This window comes from Aegilops tauschii, chromosome 6 (assembly GCF_002575655.3).
Source record: "Aegilops tauschii subsp. strangulata cultivar AL8/78 chromosome 6, Aet v6.0, whole genome shotgun sequence".
Taxonomy (NCBI): domain Eukaryota; kingdom Viridiplantae; phylum Streptophyta; class Magnoliopsida; order Poales; family Poaceae; genus Aegilops; species Aegilops tauschii.
This window is the reverse complement of record NC_053040.3, coordinates 465988980-466012796: the sequence shown is the minus strand read 5'-3', so window position 1 is coordinate 466012796 and position 23817 is coordinate 465988980. Positions and strand designations below refer to the sequence as shown.

Here is a 23817-nt window from a genome sequence, read left to right as displayed (position 1 = left end):
TGATCTTGCGGTTCTCTGCCGAGTGCTTCATCAGCTTGGCTATGTCAATGCCATTTGGAGTTCTTGACAGCCCCTGTGACATCTCTGATGGAGACCACCTCGCCACCAGCTTCAGTGATCAATTGGGCAGCCCAAGAGCCAACATTGCCAAATACCTGAAAAAGGCAAGAAGACAATAATTGCTCATCTGTGCAAATGTAGGTGAAGAAACATAGTTCTGGCCTTGCTCCACAATGTATGGCGCCATTCTACACAAGGATGATTACTAACATTGTGTAGGCATGCTTGTATATATTTGGCAGAGTATATTACTTGTGGGTGCTCATTGTTTGCTCCTTTCCCCTTTAATTTCAGCGCGTGAGGTGGGAGATTAGAAAGATACTGACAACTTTGGAATTGCCATTGATGGTGTCTCCATTGTAAGCCTAAGCTTTGACAAGATGCTTGTCTCTAAATTATAAATGGGGAACACCTTAGCTTTGTGTGAAAATTAAAGAGATTGGCAAAATTTTCTCTGGCATTTTAAATGCGCAAAAGACCAAAGAAAAAGCAAATAATATTAGTGAGTTCAGATAAACAGAGAATTACCTTAAGAAGTGTTCAATTGCAATATCTTGAGATTACACTAAAATTTAAAGCTGGATGGTCAGTCTAGTCGCAGAACAACAACCATCTTTTGGCAATTCAAACATCTGCTTACAGATTTTAAGTTTTAGGAAGCAGCCATGGATTTCACCTGGAAAAGAACATCAAAGAGAAAAAACAACGTCCTACAACTGCTCCATCGGACACTAATGTGCAGAATAAAGGGATATGTTGTATGTTCTTCCCTCCATCTAAACAATTTCTGAAAACTGTCACTTTCGTAAACCAGAAGGGTTGCAGTAGCAAATTTCTACTTAGTGAGCAAGTGTAGATGATTTTGGTCCTTCTGTCTTGTTTCAATCAGGTGCTTGACAAAAAACAGTGCATAAACTGATATTACACTTGGGATACCAGACTAGTCTTACTTCACTTTCCCCTCAATCAAATCATGATATTTGTGGACATAGCTTACTATTTGTGAAACATAAGAAAACAGGGACATTTAGGAATAAAAAGGTGGTCTTGGCATCAACAAATATAAGTAGCTTTTACTTAACATCGACTCAAAGATCAACTCCAACAGTGAGGTTCAGATCTACTTCAGTACATAAAAAAGTTTTAGATGTAGTTCATTATCTAAAAATATTCATATGTTATTGAACAACAACATTCAGATCAAGATTGATAATGACCAAATCAGAATCTTGCATACCAGGTTGAGGTCGGTTTCATCTTCAAAATCTTCAAGCATGTGAGAGATGTCGTTCACGGCATCCTTAAGTTGCTTCAGCCACAGAAGCATGGACTTATGCTTGATAGACTCCCTCTCTGCGTCGCGGAGCACAGCGTTCACCAACTCCAGCGTCATCTTCATGTTCTCTAGATCGGATCGTTCCTCATATTCCTGTGCAGCTTGATCTCGCCTGAAATGGTAGAATTCAAGTGTCCTATTGCCACCTTGATGACTGCCGAGGCGAGCATGCCCCTGAGTACCTGTTGACATGGCTAGTGCCTGTCGAGTTGGGCTGTGTGCTGGATAGTAGATTCGTCATTGAAGCTCCGGCCCTTATCAAACTAACAAAGCATTGGAAGCAAAAAAATCGAATCAACAACTGCAGAATCAGTCATGACCTGTTTTACATAATACATATATCACAGACTTGCAAAATCTTAGACAAAAGAGAGTTGCCCACCTGCTCCATTAAGCATAACGAAGCAACATTCAGAATTTAGTTACATGGCCACTGTGGAAAGCTCATGTGCTTCGTCAGATACTTTTACAGTTTCCAACTACTAACCAGAACTGAAGAGCAATGGAAGCCGTGAACTTACAAGGAATAAGGTAGAGTAAGACTGTAAGAGATATGGACCTGTGTCCTGTAGACGGTGCTGCGCCGGGCTCTCCACAGATCCGGCCTGGATTACGCCAGCAGCAGCGTGATCCGGCAAGGTCAAATGCCTCTTGGACGCCCATCGGTCCACCATCGCGCGCTGCACGACGAGGCGGCGACCTCCTATCCGTGACGCCACGGCCGAACCGGCGCAGGGTGCTCTTCCTCTTCCTCTGGACGGCTACACCGCCGTGCGCTCGATCTAGATCTTGACGGCGAGGAACCACGGCTACATCAGACGTTGGTCCTCGAGCCCCTGGGACCCCTCCGCCGCCGCCGCCGCCGGGGTCATCGGCTCCGCCTCCTCGCCCCATCGGCCATCATCGCCAACCCCCTCTGCCGCCGCCGCCGCCGGGGTCATCGGCTCCGCCTCCTCGCCCCAGCGGCCATTCTCGCCGCCCCCCTCTGCCGCTGCCACCGCCACCGCCGGGGTCACCGGCGGCTCCGCCCTATCCTACCCTGCTGCTTCGAACATATAGGGCTCGAACAAGTTTTCTACGCGAAGAGTGGAGGAGCGACCCAGATTTTTTTTAGAATCAGGAGCGACCCAGATGTGTCGGGCCACACAGCGAGGGTGCGAACAGGATTTGGCCTTGACTAAAATTAGACGGAACTACCCTTTTAAAAAATGACTAGCCCCACCCTAGTTTTGTAATGGTCCCACCACTATTTGTAATTTTAGTCTTTTACTCCTTGTAACTCTAATTTCTTCACCGTTTGATCGCAGTGGATGGATGGCCCGTAAAATCGCCAATCACTGTAACAGTTGTAATAATTATATAGTACCACCCTAGCAAATCCAGTTATTACTACTTCACAAATCCAATTACCTTTAAATGGGTCTGACATTCTTGCTCGTTATTGGAACCAGTCACTTTGTGTGCACTATCAACTACAGAAGCTCATTCACAGATTTCTCGAGAGAGCAGAACCAATCTATTAGGAGGTAAAAAAAAAACCACACTCGGCAAGGAAAGTATGTCAATTGTTGCACGGAATTTGCTTGGCTTGAGTTTATACAGAGGTAGCCCTTGAGCGGTTAATTCCGGTTCGCAGCCAAGTGTGCAGCTCGTCGATTATGAGGTTGCAGGTTGTTAGATAATAACGAGAAATAAACGAGACACGAGAGACATGGATTTTTACGTGGAAACCCTTGCGGGAGAAAACCACAGACGCACGAAGGCGCAATCACTATAAGGAGGAGTATTACAAGCACGAGACGACAGACCGTCTGAAGTGCGACTACATGGGGTATATAAGAGGGCAATACATGAGAGTCCTTGAAGGACAAGTAAACGAGTTGTACTCGTACGCATCGGTACCAACGTAAAGGCCCACACCGTTTGTACTACGTCTAGTCCAATACGGTATAATTTGGATCACAATTTAACAATCTCCACCTTGATCCAAATTCCCTCCAGTAGTCGAAGAAAATAAATAACTCCATCCAAATCAGCATAAACACCTTGTGCGTCAAAGTCCATAGGACTAGTGAGAAATACCAACTAAGCCTGAGCAAAGCTCAAACTTATTGGTCGGAACTGGCTTTGTCATCATGTCAGCAGGATTATCATGAGTACTTATCTTGCATACCTTCAAATTGCCTTCAGCAACAACATCTCGAATATAATGGAATCTGACATCAATGTGCTTTGTCCTCTCATGATACATTGGATTCTTTGTAAGATATATGGCACTTTGACTGTCAGAAAATATGGTAGGGCAAGATGAATCTCCACAAAGCTCGGTATACAAACCTCTCAACCAGATAGCTTCTTTGCATGCCTCAGAAATAGCCATATACTTGGCATCAGTAGTGGAACAAGCCACAATAGACTGCAAAGTTGCTCTCCAACTCACAGCACAACCACCAATGGTGAAAACATAACCTGTGAGTGATCTTCTCTTATCCAAATCAACAGCAAAATCAGAATCAACAAAACCAACAAGTCCATCTCTAGTTTTCCCAAACTGTAAATAAGCATTAGAAGTACCTCGCAGGTATCTGAAAATCCACTGAACTGCTCTCCAATGCTCTTTTCCAGGATTAGCCATGTATCTACTGACAACACTCAACGCATATGATAAATCCGGACGAGAACAAACCATGGCATACATAAGTGAACCAACTGCACTTGAATAGGGAACTCTAGACATGTACTCAATATCTGCATCTGACTTAGGACATAAAGCTGATGATAACTTAAAGTGTGCAGCTAACGGAGTACTTACTGGCTTGGCATTATGCATATTAAAACGACGAAGAACTTTATCAATATATCCCTTCTGACTAAGATACACTTTTCCAGATGGTCTATCTCTGGATATTTCCATGCCAAGAATTTTCTTTGCTGCACCCAAATCCTTCATCTCAAATTCATTACCCAATTGCTTCTTTAGTTCATTAATCTCTGACATACTCTTTGCAGCAATAAGCATATCATCAACATAAAGGAGCAAATAAATAGTTGAACCTTTGACAGTTTTTAAATAAACACAACTATCATAATTAGACCTTTTGAAACCTTGAGAGAGTATAAAGATGTCAAATCTCTTGTACCACTGTCTAGGGGATTGCTTCAATCCATAAAGAGATTTCTTTAACTTACAGACAAGCTTTTCTTTTCCAGGAATAACAAAACCTTCAGGTTGTTCCATATAAATATCCTCTTCTAATTCTCCATGTAAAAATGCAGTTTTAACATCCAATTGTTCAAGCTCAAAATCATGCATGGCAACAATACTGAGTAAAGTGCGAATAGAGCTATGCTTCACAACAGGAAAAAAGACTTCGTTATAGTCAATACCTGGAATATGACTGTAACCTTTAGCAACTAACCTTGCTTTATATCTTGTCTCATCATTAGTAGAAACACCTTCTTTCCTCTTGAAAACCCACTTGCAACGAATAGGTTTCTTCTCTCTAGGTAATCTTACTAAATCTCAAGTGCCATTCTTTTCAAGTGATTCCATCTCATCATGCATAGCGGTCATCCACTTATTACTATCACCAGAAATAATAGCCTCGGAATATGAAGAAGGCTCAGCATTACCTTCAATTTCTTCCGCAACAGATAAAGCAAAAGAAACAATATTGCACTCTTCAATTAACCTGTCAGGTTTATTAGTACCCCGCCTAACTCTGTCACGTGCAAGATTCCAACTGGGCAGAACAATAGGATGATTTGGAGTGGGAGTGACATTATCATCATTAACGACGGGTTCATCATGTGCATCAACAATTTCATTACCAGATGTATCACCTGAATCAATAACATACTCCACCTGAACAGTAGACTGTTGAATAGTAGGCTGCTGTTCACTCTCAACAGGAACATTAGTAGATGGAACATCATGTAACATAGCAGATTCATTAAAGATAACATTTCTGCTAATAACAACCTTCTGGGTTTCAGGATTCCACAATTTAAAACCTTTAACACCAGACTTATAACCAAGAAAGATGCACTTAACAGCCCTAGGCTCCAACTTTCCATTATCAACATGAGCATAAGCAGTGCAACCAAAAACTCTCAACTGTGAATAATCAGCAGGTGAACCAGACCATACCTCAATTGGAGTTTTCTTATTAAGAGCAATAGATGGTGAACGGTTAATGAGATAACAAGCAGTGGAAGCGGTCTCAGCCCAAAAACGCCTATGCAAACCTGCATTGGACAACATGCAACGGGCTCTGGAAATAATGGTCCTGTTCATACGCTCAGCAACACCGTTTTGTTGAGGAGTATAAGGAACGGTGTAGTGTCTGACAATGCCTTCAGACTTGCAATAATTCTTAAATTGCTTAGAACAGAATTCCATACCATTATCAGTGCGAAGTATCTTTACCTTCTTTTCAGTTTGTCTCTCAATCATAATCTTCCACTCCTTAAAAGCTGAGAATGCTTCATATTTATGCTTCAAGAAATAAGGCCAAACTTTTCTCGAATAATCATCAATTATAGTCAGCATGTAACTAGCACCACCTAGTGACTTTCTGCGAGATGGTCCCCATAAATCAGAATGAACATAATCAAGAATACCTTCAGTTGTATGAGTCGAAGTGTTGAACTTCACCCTCTTGTGTTTGCCGAAGATACAATGCTCACAAAATTTCAATTTTCCAGGTTCATATCCATCAAGAAGACCTCTCTTATTTAACTCTGCCAAACCAAGTTCACTCATATGTCCAAGACGCATATGCCAAAGGTTAGCAGCATCACAATCAGAATTCTTTGAAATAACTGGAGTAGCGTTACCTGAAACGGTAGAACCTCGAAGGTAATAAAGACCATTGGTCGAACTCAAATCACCTTTCATCACAATAAGGGAACCTTTGATGACTTTCAAAACACTATCTCCACCTGAATACTTGTATCCCTTTGCATCAAGGGCACTAACAGAGATAAGATTTCTCTTCATCTTCGGAATATATCGAACATCTGTCAAAGTTTTAATTATGCCATCAAACATCTTGATTCGAATAGAACCTATGCCTTCAATCTTGCATGGTGAATTATCAAAACCCAAAACGGAACCAGCAGCAGAAGTGGAATCAAAAGTATTAAACCAATCTCTATGTGGACACATATGAAAAGTGCATGCGGTGTCAAGTACCCACTCATCATTGGTCTCAGCACATCCAGCAATAACGACAAGAGCATCATCAGAACTATCATCACGAGCAACGTTAGCAGAATTTTCACCTTGTTTGTTACCTTTCCTCTTTTCTTTGTTCTGCAACTTGAAACACTCTGAGATGTCATGCCCGTCTCTCTTGCAATATCTGCAATATTTCTTGTCTCTGGATTGCGACCGACCCCTGTAGCCGTTCTTACTTTTGCCTCTGTTTCCATTATTGGAGTTCTTCTCCTTTGTCCTGCCACGAACAGATAATCCCTCGGCTTGGGATGAACTCGAACCATCATGAGGCACCATTAATTTCATCTTCTCCTTAGAGTTCAAAGCTTCATAAACTTCATTAAGCGTGAGAGTATCACGACTGTATAATATGGTGTCTCTAAAATTGATATAAGAACTTGGCAGTGAACAAAGTAACATTAAAGCAGTATCTTCCTCTTCATACTTAACCTCCATTGCAGCTAGATCAGATATGATCTCTTTAAATTCAGAAATATGATTCAAAACATTACCTCCCTCGGGTAACCTGTGCAGGAATAATTTTTGCTTCAAATGCATCTTGCTGGTGAGATCTTTAGTCATGCAAATCCCTTCCAGCTTTAACCATAGAGCGGCGGCAGTTTTCTCGCTCAAAACTTCTTGCAAAATATTATTATGCAAATGGAGTTGAATCTGTGACAAAGCCTTACAATCAATTCTTTTCTCCTCATCAGTCCAGTCCTGAATTCTGTTCTTCTCAAAACTATCCAGTGCTTCGTCATAGTCGGACTGTGCCAACAACGCCCGCATCTTGACTTGCCATAGGGTAAACCTTGTGTCACGGTCTAGCAGCGGAAGATCATACTTCATGGATGTCATGAGTCGATTAAATCTGTGTACACAAAGTAGTGCAAGTCGAAAGAAATAATCCTTGATAGAATTAATTTGCGGAGCAAACAAAAAGTAGGGTAAATAGCACCTGGATAGACGCTGGGTGTGGACGTAGCAACCGGACAGAGAACAAAAATCTGATAGTAGATGGCTTCACGTGGGACAAGTACTAATTGAAGTAGTACTTAATCAATCAGATCTCCAGAGACGGGCTGCAACCTGCAACTGGTGCTGGTACTAGTAGTACGTCACGCCTAGCAGATCGCCTCTTGAACTCGACGTGTGGAGCAGCAGCAGCTTCGATTGAATCCTTGGGACTTGAAGCCAATACGAGCTGCGTACAGTACGCGAGGGGAGCAGCCAGCGGATCGATCGCCTCCAAACTTCTGTCGGTCTCGATTACTTGCAACGCCGCAGATAAAACACCCGTGTGGCAGTCCTTGTCTCGGACTCGGCGAAACGCGCGATGCGGCGGCAAACGCGAGTGAAACCCTAACTTCTCTCGTCTCAAATCTCGTATCTGTAACCTCAGCTCTGTATACCACTTGTTAGATAATAACGAGAAATAAACAAGACATGAGAGACACGGATTTTTACGTGGAAACTCTTGCGGGAAAAAACCACGGACGCACGAAGGCGCAATCACTATAAGGAGGAGTATTACAAGCACGAGACGACAGGCCGTCTGAAGTGCGACTACATGGGGTATATAAGAGGGCAATACATGAGAGTCCTTGAAGGACAAGTAAACGAGTTGTACTCGTACGCGTCGGTACCAACGCAAAGGCCCACACCGTTTGTACTACGTCTAGTCCAATACGGTATAATTTGGATCACAATTTAACACAGGTTCCGATGCAGTCGCTTGCCATGCCATTGAAAACCCTACTGTTTCTCTCCTTTCAAATCTGCCACCCAATGAGCATGCAAAAGGCCGAGAAATCTTTACGGTAATGCACAGCGATGTTATCAAGAATATGTAGCCCTCACTCTAGCAGGCAATGAGTGCCATAGCTTGGTCGTAGGTAATTGAATTTCATCAGAAAAAATCCCCAAACAGCAGCAGAAAAACAGAAGGTTGCAAACCGTAGACTCAAACCGCATAATCCCGTTTGCTGATGGATTTGCTAATTTTTTGGCGCACAATGGATCAACCACCACTGCTAAATATGCCTCTTCTTGGCCAACATCTCGTTCATCTCGGCCAGCATCAGCCTTCGGCGTGCCATCCCCGACCACCACAACCTCCTCCTCCTCCTTTACCTCATCAACAAGATGCACCTTTTCTAAGGCCTTCTTCATGCTCGCATCACTTCACAAAAATTTCCTAGGTCAGCTAATTTGCATAAAGCATGAAATCTATAGAAAGTCCAATGTGTTATGCTGAAAAAATAACACATCAGAAATCTAGAAAGAATGACAGGTTTGATGTTTTAACTAACCGATTGCATTCAAAAGAAAAATGAATAACATAAAAGACTATTTACCTTCTTCGAGTAGTACAGAAGAACATAATATTCAGTATAGAGAGGGCGACGCATCACTCGCCGCCTTTTTTCCCGAGGACTACAGCGCGCTTACGCCGGCCTGGACCACTTTACAAAGCTCAGAACTATACAAAGGCAAACTATGCGGTGGGATTAATAGAAAAGTAAAGGAAGGGAAAATTACAATCTCACAAATAGTTGATACAACATAGTGCTTCAATCCATAAGAGCCCTTCATTAATTTCATTTGAATACATGTTGGACCAAAATATATAAGATCATCAACAATCTTGCTAGCAGTAATGTGCAATTCCTCATAAACATCCCAGAAGAGCTTGGAGTTCCTTCGCTTCCATATATTCCACATGACCGCAATAAGCACAATAGAGTGAATATTGTTGAAATAATTTCTTCCCAGAGATCTCAGACTGAATCAACATTGAGTGGATGAAAACTTTAAAGTTCAGACTACAACAAGGCTGGGGAGGAGGAGCTGATTAACATATGAGCAATATTCTCTAATTCATCACAGAAAGGACAATTGGCTGATTGGCATATGCGCACTATGCAATCTCACCGTCTATTACCACTTTACCTATCAAATTGAGTAGCAATATTACTATTAGCAGCAATAGGCAGTGTATATCAGGACCAATCAGCAGCATACATGTATCAGTAGCAGGATTATGAAGCAGTCAGCCACACCATGTTCTCATGACAACATGGCCAATAAAAAGAATCTACCCAACACTGAATCAATAATATGACATACAGATTAGAGAAGAGCCAATAATATGGTAGGTGCACTTGATTTATGATTCTTCTACCTATTAGTGCTAAGCAAACAGCGCACTATGAAGGACTGTGGCATAGTGATGGCGACCAAAACGGCATCACGGTGCTAGACGGGAGGCTGTGACATGTGAGGTTCCGGATGTGATGTAGCAGATAGATTTTGAAGAACGACCGCAACTGGATCATGACTTGGGGCGAGGGATCCGTGGTGGTCGTTCTCGTCCACCACGACGGCTCTCCCCATCGCTCGTCCATGGCATCGGCAGCCTCCGAGTGCTTATCTATTTTGTTGGTCGCCTCCACCAACACGGCGTCCCTCCCCGTGCTCCTACCACGCCGCCACACACGTCCAACGCCGAATCTCTATCGCCTCTGTCAATCTCGATCTGGTGGGAAGTAATTGTGAGAGAAAACTGACCTGAGGGAGGGAGTACCGGAGCCGCCGCAGGACCAACAGTAGGTAGTCGCGCAGTCCCTATTTTCCCTTCTCTTCTCTCCATCCCACCTCGTCTACCTCCCTCTTCTCTTCCTCCGAGAAGACTGAGTCACCATGGCCATGGACCGCCACCGCCTCGGGCCTCCACTACACACCGCTGTGCTGGATCGCCTCGCCGATCTCCGCCGCTCCCCACCTCCCGCAGCCCTTCCACCGACGGGAGCGCCGCCGCTCGATCTGAAAAATGTCGAACCTTATTTTTTTTTCCGAATTCATCAAGGATTGCGGGTTGAATAGGCAAAACGGTAGGGTCTTTTATGCGAAAAGTGCACGACGTACGCCCAGAAGCAATCGCTGGTTTATTAGTAGGTAAAGATAAAGATGTATTATAGCCCGTAGCAACGTCCAGATGTTCTCCTATTTTGATTTATGAGCGTTATTTGTAAGGCAACCTTCACCTCTGCTTCAAATTTGAAGCGGCATACCGGTAGGTGAGAGGGTCATCCCCAGCCGTCCATCCGGAGCTGGAGTTTGCATCCCAGCCGTCGATTCGCGATAGAGGCGACGCCGCACCAGCGAGCGCGTCCTCTGGCTGGCTGGCTGGCCACCACGCACCCCACCACCCCCTCCCCCGGGTCTAAAAAAATCCAGAGCCTTCCCCCATCCCACCCACCATCCCACCCACCGTCCCAATCCGACCAAACCCTAGGAAATCTGCCGGCCATGGCGATGTCGGATCTCGCGGCCGCGGTGATCTCCAAGGCCAACGGCGGCGTGGACGGCGAGGAGCCGGTGGAGATCCGGGAGGTGTGGGCGGACAACCTGGAGGCGGAGTTCGCGCTGATCCGCGACGTCGTCGACGAGTTCCCCTTCGTCGCCATGGACACCGAGTTCCCGGGCATCGTCTGCCGCCCCGTCGGCGCCTTCCGCTCCCCGGCCGACTACAACTACGCCACCCTCAAGGCCAACGTCGACATGCTGCACCTCATCCAGCTGGGCCTCACCTTCTCGGGCCCCACGGGCGAGCTCCCTGCCCTCGGCGCCGGACGCCGCCGATGCGTCTGGCAGTTCAACTTCCGGGAGTTCGACGACGAGCGCGACATCTTCGCCACGGACTCCATCGAGCTGCTCCGCCACAGCGGCATCGACTTCCGCCGCAACGCCGAGCGCGGCGTCGACGCCCGCCGATTTGCCGAGCTGCTCATGTCCTCGGGCGTTGTGCTCAACGACGCCGTCTACTGGGTGACCTTCCACGCGGGATACGACTTCGGCTACCTGCTCAAAATCCTCACCTGTAACAGCCTCCCGGACACACAGGCTGGGTTCTTCAAGCTGATGAAGATATATTTCCCCACTGTCTATGACATCAAGCATCTCATGAAGTTCTGCAACAGCCTGCACGGCGGGCTGAACAAGCTCGCCGAGTTGCTCGATGTGGAGCGTGTTGGAGAGTCACATCAGGCCGGGTCCGATAGCCTGGTCACGTCTTGTGCGTTCTGGAAACTCAAGGATTCCTTCTTTGCTGGATCAACCGAGAAATATGCAGGCGTGCTGTATGGGCTCAATGCAGAGAATGGTGTCAGTGCACATTGATGGATGATGCTCCCTTTGAATAGCTCTGTGAATGGGTTGATTTAGGACAGAAAGAGGTGGCGAGTGAGTTAGCAGGCAAAATGATGACCAACTATGTAGGTTGAGCTTGTCTCACTCAATTAGTCAATTCCATTTTGTTGGATGTAATTTGAACGTAGTGTTTTTCAGTTATTCCCATTGAACTAGTGTTTTCTACTTATGCTGTTAGCTTTCTCTTACATATTACATAAATAGAAAAGTATCACCTTTATATCTCCTGTTTGACCAATAACTTCAGTCCAGTTCAATATGGCAAAAAGACTCTTTTGTCATTGATATGTTTAGAACCTATATGTAGGTAATAATACATCTAAGGTTTCAGAAACATACACTTTATAACACTAGAGAAAATGCTACCATCCATGTCCTGATGTTCACATGTATATTCCTCAAGGCTAATATTTTAATTACCCAGTCAATATGCAAGTGGTAACCACTGTCCTTCTGGAGAATGCCACCACATAATTTGCAATGAGAATAAGTGTGAATCTCCATTTAGATCTCAGTAATTATTATGCAAAGTATTTTCTGATGCTGTCAGCAAGATAGCATGACTTTGGTACCCATAATAGCAATTTGTAGATATGTTCACTTGATTGAAAAATGTGTTGTTGATGGAATTTTCTTGGCTAAAGTGTTCTGTTATCTACTCACGAGTTCTCTAATATCTACTTCCTGCCTTGTGCTGGCCGATCAATTTCATGCGTGAGTTCCTGCAATTTTTTTTTACTACGCTGTTATTGCAAAAATATTCCAAATTTGTTCATCCTGTTAATTTTTGTTCACTTGTACCAAGTACAGATTATGCACAGGAGTTAAAGTCCCAGTAATTTAATTTCATCCTGGACATGTTTTTTCATGATGCGATGCTGATCAAAACGAATATCTGTCTTAAGCTATTGCTGCTGATGCTAATTACCTTGTTCTCCTGCGAGACTTGGATTTGATATCTACTCCAAACTATATTCAAGAGATATGCATTAGATTCATTTACTTCGTTTTCCAACAGCCCAATAAGTAGGAGAGTTCTCATCGCAAGTTACACATCCTTTGACACATTCTCCTGCTTTGAAACCTGTACTATTGGACTGTTGATTGCTTTGGTGCTAACACACTCTTCTCCTTACTGAGTTATCTTCGGATGTTTAAGTGTGTCTTTTGGAGGTAAACGGCAGGACTGGTGGCTTTGCATAATTAAGGGGTATAGTTTGCCAGTGTTGCTGTTTGCATCCGGTCAAAGAAAAAATGGAGACAGTATCTACATTTAGCAATTAAATCTCCATTTACCCTTTTTCACCTGATATACTTACATGCTTACTTTTGTAGCTCTTCCTTATTGTTGCAGGTTCTAGCAGATGATCTCCTGGAAACTAGGCTTAGCTCGAATCAGTTGCATCCAAGCTTTATATATTGTGAAGGTTAGAAGATCTATCCTAATTCGCTTAAACTTGTTATATTCATTGTGAGCATACTTGCTTTAATTTTTTCTCCGAAGCATCTTCACTTCATCGGTTCATTAAAAGAGCTAGTCTAACCGAACTCTGTAAGGGACTAAGGGGACCTTGCAAATTACAGACTGCTGAAACTTGACAAGTTTGGTTAGCGAGAAATTTTGCAAAATTAATCTTCCGTGTTCTTCATGATGGTGCCTGTGCACATTGATGATGATGCTCTATTTGAATTATAGCTCTGTGAACGGATTAATTTAGTACAAAAAGAGGTAAATGAGCTAGCGGGCAAAATGATGACCAATTATGTAGGCTAAGCTTGTCTCACTCAATTCCATTTCGTTCGATGTAATTTGAATGTAGTGTTGTTCAGTTATTCCTGTTGAACTAGAGTTTTCTACTTATGGTGTTTAGCTTTCTCTACACATGAATTAAACAGAAAAATATCACCTTCATATCTTAGTCAGGGACTCCTCTGTTTGAATGACAACATCAACACCTTTAGTCCAATTTAATGTGGCAAAAGTTGACGATTTTTTGCTCTTTCGTCATCGATATGTTAAGAACCTATATGTAGGGAAGCTTGCTGTATCAGTAGACTGGGGTGACTGCACATCTGTGCATGGTTTTTGAGTCGCTGATTAGTCGCTGTATAGTCGCCGACTAATCGCCAAGTCGTTTTCTAGAAATCAGGGCGACTCGCGACTATACAGCAACTTATGGCGACTATACAGCGACTTGGGTCGACTAATCGCCGCGCCGCAGGGCTGGCGGCGACTTGACTAGTCGCGACTCAAAAACCATGCATCTGTGTAAGGTTTCAGAAACATACACTTTATAACATTACAAGAGAATTACCCTAAATGTTCTAATTTTGAGGGAATGTTCTGATGTTAACGAGGATATTCCTCACGGCCACTCTTTTAATTACCCAGCCAATATGAAAGTTAATGTAACACTGTCCTGGAGAACGCCACTACATAATTTGGAGTGAGAATGAGTGTATCTTATGATTCCATAATGCCATTTTTAGCTATTTATTATATGGTAATTTCCATTCAGATGTCAGTAATTATTATGCGAAAGGATTTCTAATGCTGTTGAAAAGATGATAGAATTATTTGGTATCTGTAACAACAGTTCATAAATATAACCACTTGATGTAATAATGTATTGTTATGGACTTTTTTTTTGGCTAAACTGTTCTGTTCCTCAGTAGTTCTAACATGTACTACCTCCGTTTCAAAATATATGACGTTTTGGTAGGCTAGCTAGTCTACCAAAACGTCATATATTTTGAAAGGAGGTAGTATTTTCTGCCAGGTGCTGACCGATCAATTTCATGTGGGTGTTTCTGTAAAAAAATCCTGCACTGATTCAAGTTAGAGATAATTCATTTTGATATTGCACACGGTATTTCAAATGCATTCATACTGTTATAGTGTTATATGTTCACATGTATCAAGTACAGATCATGCACAGAACTTGAAGTCCCAGCAATTTAATTTCATCCCGGACAGATTCGGATCAGTATTAGTAGATCTGTCTTCAGTATTAGTAGACATGTTCACACGTCTGCTCTTTCTAGCCCTCTCTTGTCAGTCATGATTGCATCGACCAAATATTGTCCAATTCCCATTCCATCCCAACCTCTGATCCCCATTTCGTCCCTTTGCTGATTCCTCATGATGTTACGAGAGAGCGTGGCCTATGGGTCAGTCGCACCAGACGACGATGACGGTCGGCATAGCTAGTCGACTGGTTGCATGTTGTGATCCTGGTGGTCCATCGGTAGTTCCTGGTGTCTTCTATGCATAAAATTCATATCCCTACTGCGCAGACACAACAAAATAATGCATAAAATGGGATTACTTAATTCCAAGGTAGACAAGTAAAATGAGAAATATGCTACCCATCCTTTGCTTACGCCTTGCTCCTTATAAAGACTTGGGTAGTACCGTAGTAGGCAGTGACATGAAGCCTTGCTCCTTATAAAGACTTGGGTAGTACCGTAGTAGGCAGTGACATGAAGTGTTTCATCACCCGGTAGGTCAATAGATAAGAATCCATCAGTTATGAGCTTGGTCAAATTCAGCAATTCACAGTTGTGGATGACTGGATGGATGGAATGTTCAAGGCCATTTATTATTAGCGGAATTCCAAGCCATTGTGATTATCTCTATCCTAAAAGCCCAGGCTAAAAGCAACAAGTATGTCTCCCTGGTCAGCCTTTGGTCAGGTCAGGTGCATCCTTGGGACCTTGCCTTCCTTGGCATCAGTGATGTGAATCAGTCTTCTCTGATTCACGCGCCATCCCAGCAAGAAAGAAATAGTAATACCCCATGGATGCTTCCTAGATGCCATGAGAGCGTGGCATATGAGACTCTGAGAGCACCCTGCCCAAGAAAGAAAATATTGCATCGATGCTCTGAGAGTATCCCAGCCAAGAAGGAAAAGATCATTGATGCTTTCTAAAGATTGGATGAGTATGAGACTGTCACAGCAGTAGATATTGAGAGAGAGTAGCCAATGTGGTGGAGTAAGAGGGAGAGGCAGGACGGTTAGCTGAACCCGAGAGTGCATGTGGTGGTTCCAGAAATGCATCGATAATTCCTAATGCCTTCCATGCCAATTCCCAATCATATAGCTAGTGTATAGAGACACAAAAGCACCATATAGTCATTAGAAGACTTAGGGATGCCTGGCTACATATTTTGAAGATGGAGAAGTAAAAAGAGATGTAAGCTATTCCTCTTTTGCTTAGGGATGCCCGGCTTCTTATAGAAGACTTGGTGCTAGACAGTGGCATGCAGTCATTACTCCTTTGGTAGGTCAATAGCTAACAATTTCTTGATCATGTGCTTGGTCCTGGGGTAGGCCTTAGGATATGGAACCTTAATCAATTCTTTAACCAAACAATGATTTCTTTTGCTTTTTTATCATTGAAAAGAAAGATTTGTATTGCTCTTTTGACTTAGTAGCAAGATCAAGATGGTCCACCTAATCAATGCATTTTACAGTTACAAAAGTTCATGAAAATAAATAACAATGGTTGACATTCCGTCCCCAAAGAGAAACGAAAAACAAGCTAAGTAGAGCCAACATTCTCTAGTTTCATCGAGTTCCAGAGATATTGAAGATTAATAACTACAGCACCTGGAGACAAGAAGTCTTAAAAGAGAGAAAATATATCTCATACATCACCGACGTTATAAGATCCACCTCATGTGGCTCTTCCAAAAGTATGAAGCCTTGCAGAATTCTCTCATATTCGTCTCTTTACTAGCCACAATGGTGATCTGCCACAATAACATAACCGTCATCTCTCTGTTATGGATTAATCGCTTGTCATAACAAGGGCAAAAATTCACTGTGCTCAAACCCTTTCTGCTAAGCAATGAAGGGCAATGCACTATTATCGGTCTAATTTGCAGTTATATATATATATATATATATATATATATATATATATATATATTTGCCTTATGAGCTGAATTGTTGTTTAATACCAGTTTCAAAGCTCTGAGAAGGACCATTTTGTTTGAAAGCTAACATTAGCACTTAGAGCCCAGTTCAATGTTGTATCGTCACGGCAAACAAGTACTTTTTTTTGCTCTTTTGACATCGAGATGTTTTAGAAGATATATGTGACCGCACCTAAACTCTGAGAATTGTACACTATAACAATAAAAGAGAAAGCACCTTGTTTTAGAAGCTATATGTATTTACTTAGGATGTCAATATAAAGGAAATAATTTCTAATGCTGCCGACAAGATAACATGATCTGGTATCCGTAATAGCAGCCCATACATATCACCACTTGATTGAAAAATGGAATTTTTACGTTTTTTTTTGGCTAAACTGTCCTGTTCCTAATTAGTTCTAATATCTATTTTCTGCCTGGTGCTGGCCGATCAATTTCATGTGGGAGTTTCTGTAATTTTTTTCCTACACTGATTTCAGTTGGAGATAACTCTTTTGATATTGCACACAATATTTCAAATTCATTCATACTTTTTAGAGTGTTATATATGTTCACATGTATCAAGTACAGATCATGCTCAGAACTTCAGTCCCGGCAATTTAATTTCATCCTGGACATGTTTTTCACGATACGGATCAGTATAAGTAGATCTGTCTTCAGCCATTGCTGCTGGTGCTAATTAACTTATTCTCCTGCAACACTTGGATTTGTTATATACTTTTCTAAACTTTATTCAAGAGATATGCATTGGGTTCATTTAATTTCTTGTTAACAAGCAAATAAGCAGGAGTCTTGCAAGTTATATCCTTTGACACATTATTCTGCTTTGAAACCTATAAGACTGTTGTTGATTGCTTTGGTGTTTACAGCCTCTTCTCTGGTTATATTCTGTTGCTTAAATGCGTCTTTTGGAGATAAATGTAGGATTGTTGGCGCTACATAATTAAGGGGTGTAATTTGCCAGGGTTGCTGTTTGCATTCAGTAAAAAAAACATGGAGACAGTATTTTCTGAATTCTACATTTAGCAATTAAATCTCCATTTAAACAGAAGAAAGCTAGGCTTGGCTCGAATCACGTTGCATCCAAGCTTTAAAAATTGTCAAGGGTTAGTCCATCTTTCCTTCGCTTCGGCTTGTTTTATTCATTGTGAGCACAGTTGGTTTAATTTTTTTTCTGGAGGGTCTTTACTTCGTTGGTTGATTAAGAGAGCTAGTCTTAACAGAATTCTGTCAAGTGACTTATCAAGTACTAATAACTAAAGCTTGACAAGTTTGGGTAGCAAGAGATTCACAATATAATCTTCCATGTTTTGCAGGTATGCCCGACACGGTACTTATCTAGCATGTCATTCTTGAAGCAGGTGCATTTCTGACGTTATTTTGCCAATCTGTGCATATTTTTTTACTGAAGGTGGCTACACTGTGTCAGTGGATCAACATGAACCCCTCCATGTCATTGTTATCACCGAGGTGCCAGCAGCAACGATCTCCAACAACTAGGTGATTGGTTTTTCAACTGTGAGCTTGTGAAATAGCAACATGTGTAGTGTGGTTTTCTAAGGACGACTGGAAGACATTTCTATTACTGATCTCTACACAGATATCTCTTATCAGCAAGTGGCACATGTCTGCTTTAACTTTCTAGCCTCTTTCGCCAGTTATGATTGCATCGACCAAATATTGTCCAATTCCCATTCCATCCCAACCTTTGATCCCCTGTTCATCCCTTTGCTGATTCCTCATGATGGCACGAGAGAGCGTGGCCTATGGGTCAGTCGCACCAGATGCTGATGACGGTGCCATAGCTAGTCGACCGGTTGCATCTTGTGATCCCGGTGGTCTATTGGTAGTTCCTGGTGTCTGCTATGCCTATGCCTATGCGTATCAAATTCATATCCCTACTGGGCAGAGACACAACAAATAATGCATAAAATGGAACTGCATAATTCCAAGGTAGACTAGTAAAATGAGAAATATGCTACTCATCCTTTGCCTACTTCTTGCTTCTTATAAAGACTTGGGTAGTAGGCAGTGACATGAAGTCTTTTGTCATCTGGTAGGTCAATATATAAGAATCCATCAGTTATGGGCTTGGTCCTCTGGTAGGTTAGCGGCTACAACAGCTTTATCATTCCCTCGAACAAGATGATTTTGCTCATGTCGTTGTTTGCGTCTAATCAAAGAAAACTGAAGGGGACAACATCTTCTCAATTGTACATTTAGCCCTTTTCACATGACTCGTTTACATGCTCTGGGCTTTTGGCACATTATCTCTCCTGCAAAAGAATTAAGCTTAGCTTAATCTATTTGCTTTCAAGCTTTAGATATCAATTTTAGACCAATTTATTTTTCCTAATATGCTTCAACTTGTTGTATTCATTCTGAGCATAGTTGGTTTATTTTTTTATAGGTTTGTCCTTTGTCAGTTTATAAGCGAGCTAGTCTAATAGAAGGCTGTAAAGAGAGCTTACAAAGTTCATAAGTATATATGTCCTGAGCTATTGCTGCTGATTCTAATAAACTTAATTTGTATCTACTTCTCCAAACTATATTCAAGCCATTGGATTCACTTATTTATTTGCCAATAACTGAATAAGCAGTAGAGTTTTCTAACTGCAATTTACATTCTTTGCTGCAAAATCTAAACAGGTTTAGGGCAATGTTATTGCTTCTGCATTCTACTAGTCATTTTGATTGCAACCTAGAATATTAGACTGTTGATTGCTTTGGTACTTAGTCTCGTATTATGACCGGGTTATGCCCAGTTGCTTGAATGTGTCTTTTGGAGATAAAATGCCAGATCATTCAGCACTGATGGCTTGCATAATTAAGAAGGTTATGGAGCTGTAATTTACCTTGTTGTTTGCATTGATTCAAAGAAAAATTTGAGGCAGTATCTTCTCAATTTAAGCCCCTTCTCACCTGATTCATTTACATGTTCTAGCAGACATGACAATCTCATGCGAGAGAACTAGGCTTAGCTCGGATCAGTTTGCATCCAAGCTTTAGATTATATATATAAAGGTTAGACCATCTTTCGGTTCCATTCAACTTGATATGAGTATAGTTGGTTTAATTTTTGAATCGTCTATCCTTCGTTAGTTTATTAAGAGAGCTAGACTGATAGAAGTATGTAAAGAGTTTACCAAGGTCCAGTGGGCCATTCTCGAAGTGGGTGCAACCAATGGTGCTCTACTCATCCCGCCAAGCTGTGTGCATGATTTCACTTGGTAATGCAGTTTCAATGGATCAATAGGACCATCATTGTACTGACTCTGACCGTGGCAATGCTGATCACCAGCAGTAAGGCCTACTATCTGCAACGACGAGCTAGGTTTTCTCTCGTCTAGTGTGGATGCTAAGGACGACATTTCTGATATTTATGCATGATATCCCAAGCCATTTTGGTAGTGGAATTCCAAGCCATTGTGATCGTCTGTCTTACAAGCCAGGCTAAAAGCAAACAAATACTTGCTGTATGTCTATCTGGTCAGCCTTGGGTCAGGTCAGTTAGGGATGCAGATGATCTCTACTAGATGCATCATTGGCATCATCCTCCGGTTCACGTTCCAGATGGGCAAGAAAGAGCATTCCAGCCAAGAAAGAAAGTGTCAGAGCAGTAAAGATCGAGGGAGAGTACAGAGTAGCTAGATCCAAAACCCCCAGGAACAGTAACGTTCGTGTATGTGCTAACTTAGCACACAGTCAGGCAGCTGGATTGATCCTTGCGCCTCTACACGTGAAGCTATCTTCGCTTGGTCATCATACAGCTACCGTGCCTTGTTGATCGTAGCATGTACGTATACTGCTGGTGTAGATCGATCTACAGGGGCTTGTCGCTCCTGGCTTTTTTGCTTAACTCTAACAGGCACAACGGCTGGCTGAACCCAAGAGTGCACGTTGGGATTCCACAGTTGCACCCATAATTCCTAGTGCCTTCCATGCCCATTCCTAATCATATACCTAGTGTGTAGAAACAAAAGCACCATATAGTCATTAGAGACTTACGGTTGCCCTGCTAGATATTTCGAAGATGGAGAAGTAAACAAATGGGAAATAAGTTATCCCCCTTTTGCTTAGGGGTGGCCGGCTTCTTATAGAAAGACTTGGTGCTAGACAGTGACATGTAGTCATTAGTCCTTCGGTAGGTCCATAGCTAAGAATCCCTTGATCATGTGCTTGGTCCTTGGGTAGGTCAGTGAATATGAAACCTTTATTAATTATGTAACCAAAATACTGAATTATAGTGAATACAGATATTGAAATGAATAACTACAGTACTTGGAGACAAGAAGTCTTATGAGAGAAAATATATCTCATACATCACCGAGGCTATAAGAGCCACCTTATGTTGCTCTTCCAAAAGAATGAAACTTTGCAAAATTCTCATATTCGCCTCTTTACTACAACGGAGATTTGCCACAATAACATAGCCTTAACCTCTATTAAGAATTAACTACTTCTCATAACAAAGGCAGAAATTCACTCTGCTCAGAACTTTGTCCGAAGAGCAACACACTCTTATCAGTCTAATTTATAGTTTTTTTTTTGCCTTCTGAGCTGAATTGTTGTTTAATACCACCTTCAAAGCTTTGACAAGGACCCTTCTGTCTAAATGCTAACATTAGCACTTAGAGCCCAGTTCAATGTTGTATCGTCAGTGCAAAAAGTGTTTTTTTCTCTCTTTTGTCATAGGTATGTTTAGTAGAACCTATATGTGACGTCACCTAAGCACCGAGAATTGCACACTAAGAATGAACCTCATGAACGCTGCTCTTTTACCTAGGTCGTCAATATAAAGGAAATGCCTTAAGTGCATCCTTCTGTAGGATGCATGACACTACATACGTAATTGGGAATGAGAAAAATGTATCATCTTTTCTCTTTGATAATTAGGATTATCTACCCTTTTTAGATCCATATCTTTGGTAATCGGCATTGTGGTTCCAATCTCCGCATCTCAGTAATTATTATGCAAGGTGCTTTCTGATGTTGTTTTTGAGCTAACATGATTTTGGAATCCGTAATATTTGATTGTTGATTCTTTGGTGCTAATGAGCTTTTCTCCTCATTTGGTCACAGTCAATTGTTTAAATGTGTCTCCAGGAGGGAAAATGTAGGACTGATGGCTTTGCATAATCCAGAAGGTTATTGAGGGGTTTAATTTGTCAATGTTGTTGTTTGCATCCAGTCAAAGTAAAACATCGAGACAATATGTTCTTAATTCTACATTTAGTAATTAAATCTCTGGTTATCCCTTTTCACCTCATTCACTTATACGTGTACTTTTGCAGCTGATCCTTATTGGTGCAGGTTTTAGGAGATGGTCTCCTGGACTTATGGAAGAAAACTAGGCTTAGCTCAAATCAGTTTGCATGCAAGCTTTCAATCTTGTGAAGGCTGGACCATCTTTAGTAATTAAGTTCAACTTGTAATATTCATTGTGAGCATAGTTAATTTTCTTTCTGAAGGATCTTTACTTTTTCGGTTGATTAAGAGAGCTAGTCTAACCGAACTAAGTCATGATTTCGCAAAAAGAAAAAGAACTAAGTCATGGGGCCTTACAAAGTACATAACGCTGAAGTTTAAATTTTTTGGTTAGTCCGTATTCTACAAAATAATCTTTCCATGTTTGCAGGTATGCCCGGGACAGTTCTTGTCTAGGCCATTCATGAGGCCGGCGGGTGTATTACTGGCATTCTACTACTAATCTTGAGTTATGCATGTTTTCCCCCACTCAAATAGGACGTATTGTGTCAATGGGTCAACATGACTCATTGCGTAGTCATCTCCATTGCCAAGGTACCAGCAACATTGGTCTGCAGTAACAAGGCCATCACTTTTTCAACTGTGCAATGTTTGTAAAATTGTAAAATGGGGTGGCATTGATATGATGAAATCGCTATGCGGACAAACTGATAAAGAAAGCTGGCAAATCTAGAGGTTCTCCAGCCAACACCATAGACTTCTCTTGTCCTATTTTGACAACCTTCACTACGAATAGCAAATTTGCTACCATCCCAATTCCATCCAAGCCTCTTGACCCCCACGTCACCTGAGCCAAACAAACAAATATCACTATGCTGCATGCTCAAGATGGCACGGTAGCACGGCTAAAGGTCCAGCTGGAACAACATGAGATAGCAGTCAAAACAGTCACCGAGTGCATGTTGTGATTCTAGTGATCAATCAGTAGGTAGCTAGTTCATGGTGCATTCTATGCCTATACCTATCAAATGCATGTACTAGTGTGAAGAGACATCACTAATAATGCATGAAATGTGATTGCATAATTCCAAGAGAAGTAAAATGGGGAATACCCCGTTCATCCTTTGCTGAGGGGAGTCTTGCTTCTTGTAAAGACTTGGGGTATTAGGCACTGACATGAAGTCTTTAGTCCAATGGTAGGTGAGTATTTAGAAATCCCTCGGTAATGACCTTAGTCCTCGAGTTGGATATGAGTTTAGTCCTCGAGTTGGTTAGCAACTATGAGAGCTTTATCAATACTTCAAACAAGATGAATTTGCTCATGTCTTCATATGTGTTTAATCAAAGAAGGTTATACTTTCTCAGTTCTACGATTTAGCCCCTTTTTCCGAATTCATTTACATGTTCTAGCATGTGATATCTTTAGTGAAAGAACTAGTTTTAGCTTGAATCAGTTTGCTTCAAAGCTTTAGAAATCATGGTTACATATAGCTCTTCTTGATATTGCACAAAATATTTCAGGCTCATGTGTACTGTTATGTATGTCTACTAATAGCAAGTTCATATTCTATATCTATATATCTATATCTACTAGCAAGATGCTCGTGCATTGCACGGAACATCAAGATGCATTTTTTTTTACAAAACACTTGTTGTGATTGACCCATGCAGGAGTAATCCCATGTGTAAAAACTAATGATGTCTTGAGAATTTTATCGGAAAAATGGTATCTCGGGAATTTCATCGAAAAAATGAAAGATGGGAGATAAGGTGAGGAGGAGTGGAGCGTGGTGGTGACTGGTGGTCGGACTGGGCGGGGCATGGGGATGGATGGCGCCG

The 23817-nt window shown here is 41.9% G+C and overlaps 1 protein-coding gene and 1 long non-coding RNA gene across 2 annotated transcripts; both read left to right on the top strand.

Moving 5' to 3' along the window:
* The first annotated feature begins 10800 nt into the window (after window positions 1–10800).
* LOC109769059 (probable CCR4-associated factor 1 homolog 7) lies at window positions 10801–12048 on the top strand. Its single transcript, XM_020327797.4, has one exon. It carries the CDS (start codon window positions 10929–10931, stop codon window positions 11796–11798), a length of 870 nt encoding a protein of 289 aa, XP_020183386.1. The 5' UTR covers window positions 10801–10928; the 3' UTR covers window positions 11799–12048.
* Window positions 12049–16791: 4743 nt separating this feature from the next.
* On the top strand, window positions 16792–22236 carry LOC120966633 (uncharacterized). Its single transcript, XR_006665674.2, has 2 exons — window positions 16792–18131; window positions 18200–22236. It is a non-coding gene; the product is annotated as an uncharacterized lncRNA (long non-coding RNA).
* The last annotated feature ends 1581 nt before the right edge of the window (window positions 22237–23817 follow it).